We start from the raw sequence: 9,699 nt of genomic DNA, 5'->3' as shown, positions 1-9,699 counted from the left end.
AATTGCTATGACATTGCCAATAATTATGTAGCACAGTTTTCGATTACATCTCTTCTTAAAATAAATGTATTCTGGTAAAACACAATTTTCAACAACTCATTTGATAACAATAACCTAGCAAATTACATTGGTTGTCACTCAACTAATAACGCCTAATATTGTGCCATTTTACAAGCATTTAATGCTGAAGGCGCACAGATGTGCAAGATCAGAGGCCTACCTCTCGTTGGTCAGCGTGCGAAGCTGCTCACGGTGCACAGTTTGACTAGATTACTGATATTTCCTGGGGTTGTTGGCATGCAAAATTATTTGTAGATCAATGACTGTCAATGTAGTTACATGCTTAGTTCAACACTGAAGGAGAGGGCGCATCAGTTGTCACAGAAGATGAGAGGTATTTCCGGAAGTTAGAAAGAATGTAATGATACTGATGCATGATCCATTTGGATTGGTTTGGGGTCGAGCCGACTGATGCACTCCTATCTTAAACATTTATTTGAAGTGATGCATGTCACTGAATCGTTACATCTCTAATGCACACAAATGTGTTTTTTGTGGAAATTACTATGACTATTACTAAAGCATGCACACACATTTGTTTATGTGTTGTAGTAGTGATACACCATCATACCTGAATATTTAGCTTACTGCCTCTGTGGTAGTAGTGATACACCACCATACCAGAATATTTAGCTTACTGTCTCTGTGGTAGTAGTGATACACCACCATACCTGAATATTTAACTTACTGCCTCTGTGGTAGTAGTGATACACCACCATACCTGAATATTTAGCTTACTGCCTCTGTGGTAGTAGTGATACACCACCATACCTGAATATTTAGCTTACTGCCTCTGTGGTAGTAGTGATACACCACCATACCTGAATATTTAGCTTACTGCCTCTGTGGTAGTAGTGATACACCACCATACCTGAATATTTAGCTTACTGCCTCTGTGGTAGTAGTGATACACCACCATACCTGAATATTTAGCTTACTGCCTCTGTGGTAGTAGTGATACACCACCATACCTGAATATTTAGCTTACTGCCTCTGTGGTAGTAGTGATACACCACCATACCTGAATATTTAACTTACTGCCTCTGTGGTAGTAGTGATACACCACCATACCTGAATATTTAACTTACTGCCTCTGTGAGGATACAGTGTACAGAGACGGCAGAAGTAGGTGGTTTGCGCACCTTTTGAAGTTGAGATGGGTTAAATAGAATTCTAACTGAAATCTGGACACTCACTGTAGGCCTGCAACTCTCACATGTACACTAATATAATATTAACTACTACAGAATTAAATATTTATTGCAGTAAAATGACACATCAAATGTTCATTTATTTCTCTGAGGAGTTGAGAAATATAATTTATTGCTTTCACAATTTTGAGAGAGTGCAGTGCGTGGTTAGGGACTGTGCAAACTTGTTGTCTTTGTCAGAGATGTAAAAGCTGACAATAGGCTATTTCAAACACATGCATTCAAGACAAACTGAAATCTTATAATCCTATTTTTTCACAGATTATAATTTCCTTAAAACCGGTCAAACTGATGTCCTTTGCAAATTCTACAGGTAAAATATTAAGCTGTTTTAAATTTAGAATATTGCATTTTCTCCCCGGTCCGTACACGTCCAGAAGTAATCAATCTGGTAATTTCGAGGCCAACAAATCCTCGCTCTGCAAGCAGAAATGGAAGAGAAAACTTTACTGACGTCAACAAGATTATTATTGATGCATTCATTCCATCGATTTATGACATTGTTCTGGTGAGCACCCAACAATATGCTCACTCTCTTCTAGGGCAACAAACAGCCTAATGAGGGTGGCAGGTAGCCTAGTGGTTAGAGCGTTGGAACAGTAACCGAAAGGTTGCTGGATCGAATCCCTGAGCTGACAAGGTAAACATCTGTTGTCCTGCCCCTGAACAAGGCAGTTAACCCATTGTTCCCCGGTAGGCTGTCATTGTAAATAAGAATTTGTTCTTTACTGACTTGCCTAGTTAATAAAAATAGTAATAATGACAGAGGAGAAGCTGCATGTATCTAATTAAAGACAAATAGACAACCAAATGTTGGAAATTATTTGCAGAAAAATATCTAACATAGGGGTGAAAGTAGCTTGAGCCGGTATGAAGTCGCCGTAGGCCTACTGGTAAAACAAGCGCCTATCACAATAAAACAAAGATGGCAAGACAACTGTAGGCTATAACACCATCATTTATAATTACCGCCTGTCAGCCGCATGAGTGATGTGAACCCTTTATATTTGCCAAGACAGTGATGACTGGCTGGGACCGTGACGTGTACGAACAGCAGTGGAAATGTAAAGGACATCACACTGCTTGCTTAGTGAGTACCGCTTCTTCCTGATTCGGCTCACACTGAAGCTCAAACCCTGGATCTCTACTTTGCTGGCACACGTGACCGCCCTCCCAAAGTGTCTTACCAGTTGTGCCAAGCGAAAAGCTAGCTATTCAGCCCCGCAAGTGGGGACACTTCAGGCTGAGGAGTAAGTTTCACACCCCTCTAACTTACTCAACAGCAACCCCAGCATTGAGATGAGCACCACTGTAGATCCGAGTCACTACTGTAAAGAACATCACACTGCTTCCTTAGCGAGTACCACTTCCCCCTGATTCGTCTCACACTGATGCTCGAACACAGGACATCTGCCTTGCTAGCACACGTGACCGCCCTCCCAAGGAGTCTTACCAGACGGTGCCACGCAGGAGGCTAGCTATTCGGCAGCTCAAATGGGGACACTACAGGCTGAGGAGTAGGTTTTCACACATCCCGTGTGCTACAGACACATCAATCAATTCAGGCTACATGTTTGCCTAATGACAATCATTGAATGTCATTACACTTTTGATGTTTAAATAGACATCTCTTTCCATTCACCAAATGGCGGGTGCACAGTGCACTGTTTAAGATGCTCAAATTATTATTGAGTGGATTGAATATGCCCAGGTAGCCTACTTTTTGAAGTGATTTGTTTTATCAGATGAAAACATTACACCTGGTTGTGTTCATGCCACATTTAAAGTTAATAAATAAATGTGTGCATGTGCAACTGCGCACATATACGTAGGTGGTCCCGCGCCCCCTGTCAAAAAATGATTCGGCTGTCCCTGACAGTATGTTTCCTTATTAAAAATCGCTCTCTTGCCCCTCTCCCTCTCTTTTTTCCAATTCTTCAGATCCGGACTTTGGAGACTTGGGAGTGCCCCAGCCTCTGCCCTGTAGGTATCCTCTCTCTCTCGCTCTCTCTCTCTGCCAATTCAATTTAATTCAAAGGGCTTTATTGGCATGGGGAACATATGTTAACATTGCCAAAGCAAGTGAAATAGATAATAAACAAAAGTGAAATAAAGAATAAAAAATGAACAGTAAACATTACACTCACACATTTCAAAGGAATAGACACATTTCAAATGTCATATTATGGCTATGTATAGTGTTATAATGATGTGCAAAAAAAATCTCTCTCTTTCAATTCAATTCACTTCAAAAGGCTTTATTGGCATGGGAAACATGTTTACATATCCAAAGCAAGTGAAATAAAAGTGTCTCTCTCTCGCTCTTTCTCTCTAACTTTTTGTTGTTTGCTGATGTACCTTGTTACATTATGTTGTGTTATGTTGTGTTATGTTGTTGCGTTGTGTTATGTTGTGATGTTATGTTGTGTTATGTTGTAATGTTATGTTGTGTTATGTTGTTGTGTTATGTTGTGATGTTATGTTGTGTTATGTTGTAATGTTATGTTGTGTTATGTTGTTGTGTTATGTTGAATTATGTTGTGTTATGTTGCATTGTGTTATGTTGTTGTTTTGCGTTGTGTTCTGTTGTGTTATGTTGTTGTTTTGCGTTGTGTTGTGTTCTGTTGTGTTATGTTGTTGTTTTGCGTTGTGTTATGTTGTGTTATGTTGTTGTTTTGCGTTGTGTTGTGTTCTGTTGTGTTATGTTGTTGTTTTGCGTTGTGTTATGTTGTGTTATGTTGTTGTTTTGCGTTGTGTTATGTTGTGTTATGTCATTGTGTTGCGTTGTGTTGTGTTATGTTGTGCTATGTTGCGTTGTGCTATATTGCGTTGTGCTATGTTGTTGTGTTATGTTGTGTTATGTTGCGTTGTGTTATGTTGTTGTGTTATGTTGTGTTATGTTGCGTTGTGTTATGTTCTGTTATGTTGTGTTATGTTGTTGTGTTATGTTGTGTTATGTTGCGTTGTGTTATGTTGTGTTATGTTGCGTTGTGTTATGTTGTGTTATGTTGTGTTATGTTGTTGTGTTATGTTGCGTTGTGTTATGTTGTGTTATGTTGTTGTGTTATGTTGAATTATGTTGTGTTATGTTGTTGTGTTATGTTGAATTATGTTGTGTTATGTTGCTTTGTGTTATGTTGTGTTATGTTATGTTGCTTTGTGTTATGTTGTCTTATGTTGTGTTATGTTATGTTGCTTTGTGTTATGTTGTCTTATGTTGAGTTATGTTGTGTTATGTTGTTGTTTTGCGTTATGTTGTGTTGTGTTGCGTTATGTTGTGTTATGTTGTATTGCATTGCAATGTTGCGTTGTGTTATGTTGTGTTATGTTGTGTTATGTTGTGTTATGTTGCGTTATGTTGTGTTATGTTGTATTGCATTGTATTGCATTGCAATGTTGCGTTGTGTTATGTTGTGTTATGTTGTGTTATGTTGTGTTATGTTGTTGTTTTGCGTTGTGTTATGTTGTGTTATGTTGTGTTATGTTGTGTTGTGTTGTGTTGTGTTATGTTGTGTTGTGTTGTGTTATGTTGCTTTGTGTTATGTTGTGTTATGTTGTGCTATGTTGTGTTATGTTGTTGTTTAGCGTTGTGTTATGTTGTGTTGCGTTATGTTGTGTTATGTTGTATTGCATTGCAATGTGTATTGTTGTGTCGTGTTATGTTGTTGTGTTACATTGTGTTGCGTTGTGTGATGTATTTTGTGTCTTTGTTCCATTCCAATCCTTTGCCTCTATTCACTGATGTGTGTGTGTGTCTCCAGTCTGTGAGTTTGACATGGGAGGACCAGAGGGGATAGTGGAGTCTCATCAGATCACCAGAGATGGAAAGGCTTTACCTACAGAGGCTGTGGACTGCAAATGGTTCATCCGCGCTCCGCCACGCTCCAAGGTCAGTGATGCGCACACACACACACACACTAACACACATACAGCCAAACTGTCAAGCAGGCTGCACATGCCTACAGTATGTACACATAACCCTACTCACTTACACATTTTTATAAATATGTATACACATACGTCACGTCAAATCACTCTGTAATAACAATACTGTTTGTTTCTGAATGAGTCTTGTCCTTCCTAGTGTCAGTATGTGAGAGTTATGGCTAATGTTAAGACCCTTGAGCTGTAACACTGATTCCTCTAGAGCACAGCCAGTTGTGTGTATGTGTGCGTCCATGCACCTTGTGCGTAATATGGTGCGTATTATTCCATAAAACCATAGAAAGATGGATGTGGGCACAATGCTGTTATTACAGGTGGCCGTGGGCACAATGCTGTTATTACAGGTGGCCGTGGGCACAATGCTGTTATTACAGGTGGCCGTGGGCACAATGCTGTTATTACAGATGGCCGTGGGCACAATGCTGTTATTACAGATGGCCGTGGGCACAATGCTGTTATTACAGATGGCCGTGGGCACAATGCTGTTATTACAGATGGCCGTGGGCACAATGCTGTTATTACAGGTGGCCGTGGGCACAATGCTGTTATTACAGATGGCCGTGGGCACAATGCTGTTATTACAGGTGGCATACAATACGTTCTGAAGTGGAGAGTATAGCTGATATAATATACTGAACAAAAATATAAACGCAACATGCAACAATTTTACTGAGTTACTGAGTCATATCAGGAAATCAGTCAATTGAAATAAATGAATTAGTCCCTAATCTATGGATTTCACATGGTTGGGCAGGGGCGCAGCCATGGATGGGCCAGGGAGGGCATAGAGCCCACAAAAGGGCTTTATTATAGACAGAAATATTCCTCAGTTTCATCAGCTGTCCAGGTGGCTGGTCGGATGTGGAGGTCCTGGGCTGTCGTGTTACACTTGGTCTGCGGTTGTGAGGCTGGTTGGACGTACTGACAAATTCTCTAAAACAAAGTTGGAGGCTTATGGTAGAAAAATGAACATTCAATTCTCTGGCAACAGCTCTGGTGGACATTCCTGCAGTCAGCAATGCAATTGCACTTTCCCTCAAAACTGTGTTCTGTGACAAAACTGCACATTTTAGAGTAGCCTTTTATTGTCCCCAGCACAAGGTGCACCTGTGTAATGTGGTTTAATCAGCTTCTTGATATGCCACACCTGTCAGGTGGATGGATTATCATTTCTGCACATCATTTGAGAGAAATAAGCTTTTTGTGCGTATGGAACATTTCTGGGATCTTTTAGTTCAGCTCATGAAACATGGGACCAACACTTTACATGTTGCATTTATATTTTTGTTCAGTATAGCTAGTAGGGGATTTAAGTCAGAGTGTGTGTCTGTGTGTGTGTGTGTGTTCTGCAGCTTTGTGCAGAGTGTGCTGGCAGAGAAAACAAATGCGGTCTGTAGCAAGCCCCAGGGTCAAACTACACAGCACGCTATTTCATCAGCACTAAAGCTCTCTCCCTCTCTCCCTCCCTCTTTCCTCCCTGTCTCTCTCTATCTCGCTATCTCTCTCTCTCTCTCTCCTTTTTCTGCCTTCCTCTTTCTAGCCATCTCTCTCTCTCTTTCTCTTCCTCCTTCCTTCCTTCACTCTCTCCCTCCTCTCTCTCACTCTCCTGGCTACAGCTCGCTGGTTAAAAAACACTCCTGGCCCCAAATAAACCTCTCTGGTCTCCGTCTTACCTTAGGCGTACACGCACGCACACACACACGCACGCACACATATACACACATTTCTATTATACACTCATTCAAGCAGATATATGCACATACACAGACAAACACTAACACACTCATATCGACAGAATACTCACACTCTCCTATATGTTTCCTGTTCCAGAATGCCACTGGAGAGAGATAGACAGGGATGAATGGGTCTCTGTGGTTGGAATCATTCATTGCAGTTCCTCACTCCATTGTCTCTGTTAGAGGGAGAGATAAATCTGCTGTGATACTGGCTTAATGATGTCACAATTGTTTATAGTTAATTGGCCTCTAATACTACCCACCTTTTATGTACCAGTGAGGCCACCGTACATACAGACAATCCCTCAGTTGAATTTGATGAAAGGATCATTGTTGAGCATATTGTTGAGCTCACACACACACGCACACACACACATGCACACACACAAACACACACACACGCACGCACACACACACACACAATCTTTTTAGTTTTGTGTTTGTTCTCTCTGCCCCCCAGCGATGATGTCATGGCTGGCTTGATAATATTTGTGTTAAATGTGATTTATTGCCACTGTGATTGATTTGGGTGTTATCTGATGTCCTTCCAGGACTGCAAATCAAAACCATATTCCCTTGTCTACCTTCCAACGTCTTTCTGATTCAGCCATTACAAACAATTAAACCCTGCTCCCAACAATACCATAGAGCTGCTTTATTGAACTGTGGCTGAAAGGGGAGGCCTATCTGCACTTGATGCATTAATGAAATTGTTCTTCCAGTTATTGATAAGCCTGCACCTATTAAGAAACTTGACAGTTAGAACTATTAAGGGCCTGTGGATTAATGAGGAATTGAAAATCTGTACCGTTGAAAGAGATTTGGCAAAAGGAGGGGCTAATAAGTCTGGCTGGACATCAGATTGGCAAACTTACTATAATTTGAGAAATGGTGTGACTAAACTGAACAAAAAGAAGAAGAAATTGTATTATGAAGCCAAGATAAATTACATAAAGTATGGTGGAAAAAAGCTTAGAAATAATTTAAACGAAATTATTGTCATTCAGGCTAATTCAACTCCATCTTTCATTGAATCAGATGGTTCATTTATTACAAAACATTTTGATGTTACCAATTACTTTCATTACTATTTAATTGGCAAAGTAAACAAACTTAAGCATGAAATTAATTTATTAAAGTTGGTGTGTGTGAGGTGAACAAAATATTGTTGGCCATCAATAATGACAAACCACCTGATATTGACATCTTAGATGGAAAGCTACTGAGGATTGTAGCGGACTATATTGCCACTCCTATCTGTCATATCTTAAATCTGAGTCTGGATTTTTTTAAATTGGTGTCAGACCTGGAGGGAAGCCAAAGTCATCCCGCTACCCAAGAATGGTAAAGCTTGCTGCCGACTCTTTGCAAACATGTAAAAATTGGTTAAACATGTAACGTACAGTGTACCGCAGAGCAGCACTCTTGGGCCTTTAGGCTTTTCAATTTTTACCAATGACCTGATTGTAAAACGGTTCGCTGGTATGCCCTACCTGTCTGAGTGGTAGGACCTATGGCTGCAAACTTAACATAGCTACTAAGTCATTTGTGGTTATTACACATTATTACACAACATGTAAAAAGAAACCCAATAAACCCTCCTGCAACTTACATTTCAAAGCACGCACAACATTCAGGTATCCTTGTTTCTGTCCACAATCAAAATAGTTCTCAGAAAATGTGCATCTTCTTTCATCGGACGACTATAACACTCTGACCTGATTAGGTGGGTGCAGTGTCCAGACGTGCCTTTCCAAGCGCTTTGATTGGTTGCGAATGGTAGGGCCGTGATGGGGGAGGGATAACTAAGCTAGGATGAACAGCCAAACAAATGGGACTCAAGAGAAACTGAAGGGACTGTGAGGGAAAGTTGGGTAGAGAAGAGGGGAGGCCTTTTTTAGAGCCGCCCCAATATTTCTTATGGAAATAGTAACATCCAGTAAAAGGCCTCTAACCTAAAGGGCACAGTCTCTGCAGCCAAAGGCCTTACTTGGCCACAGTCTCTAAAGAGCTAGTTCTAATCTGGCAGGGCAGGGAGTTGGATGATCTGAGCCACTGGGCGCTTGCAGGTTCTGTCATCTACACGCAACTCTGCAGTCCTGATCCTGATGTCAGGTCCAGGCATCACCTGTGAGACCTGTCCCTCAGGCCGCAGTGTTCTGGGTTACTGTGGGTTGACAATCATGACTGTAGTTCCAAGATCTGGTGTCTCTGCTTTCCACTTCTGACATCCAGACAGGTAGTGGCTGATGAAGTGCTTCCAAAACTGAACTGCTAGCAGCTGGCTGTGTCTCCATCAGTGTCAGCTGAGCAGCTCCGATTCAGGGTATACAACTTGAGGAAGTGAGGCGTCTGGTCGTCCCATCAGGATAGCATTTGGGGTTACCGGGTCTGGGTTTGCAGTGTCCGAGGCGGTGTAGCCTAGGGGCTTGTAGTTGAGGACCCCCTCTATCTCAATGAGGACCGTCCTCAGGACCTCTTCCATCACCAATTGGGCTCCCAGTGTTGCTTGAAGGCCTTGCTTGAGGGAGCGGATCTCTCTCTCCCAGCACTTGGTGGATTGAAAGCAAACTGGATCTGCTGGCTAGCTGGGCTTGCAGGACTGGCTGGAGTGCCGCAAATGCTTCCTTCAGCTCCCGTTCTTCTCCTATGAAGTTGGTGTCTTGGCCAGACAGCAATTTGAAAGGCATCCCTCGGCGGGCCACAAAGCATCTGAGTGCCATCATGAAGGAGTCTGAGTCAATACT

At 41.5% G+C, this 9,699-nt stretch overlaps 1 protein-coding gene and 1 long non-coding RNA gene across 4 annotated transcripts in view; one reads left to right on the top strand and one right to left on the bottom strand.

Moving 5' to 3' along the window:
- Window positions 1-9,699, top strand: part of neto1l (neuropilin (NRP) and tolloid (TLL)-like 1, like) — a 165,529-nt gene that overhangs the window by 85,732 nt on the left and 70,098 nt on the right. For all 3 annotated transcript variants that reach the window (XR_011676584.1, XM_071414913.1, XM_071414912.1), the window contains exons 5-6: window positions 3,213-3,254; window positions 5,033-5,160. Coding sequence is in view for 2 of the 3 variants with exons in the window: in XM_071414913.1 (XP_071271014.1) it covers window positions 3,213-3,254; window positions 5,033-5,160 (170 nt within the window). In the remaining variant the exon portion in view is untranslated. The remainder of the gene's footprint in view (window positions 1-3,212; window positions 3,255-5,032; window positions 5,161-9,699) is intronic.
- The window catches only part of LOC139583630 (uncharacterized), a 30,840-nt gene that overhangs the window by 15,724 nt on the left and 5,417 nt on the right, over window positions 1-9,699 (bottom strand). Inside the window, exon 2 of the long non-coding RNA XR_011676585.1 lies at window positions 7,021-7,128. This is a non-coding gene — a long non-coding RNA (uncharacterized lncRNA). The remainder of the gene's footprint in view (window positions 1-7,020; window positions 7,129-9,699) is intronic.

This window comes from Salvelinus alpinus, chromosome 8 (genome assembly GCF_045679555.1).
Source record: "Salvelinus alpinus chromosome 8, SLU_Salpinus.1, whole genome shotgun sequence".
NCBI lineage: Eukaryota > Metazoa > Chordata > Actinopteri > Salmoniformes > Salmonidae > Salvelinus > Salvelinus alpinus.
Note: the sequence above shows the minus strand (reverse complement) of the source record. Positions and strands in the feature narration are given on the sequence as shown.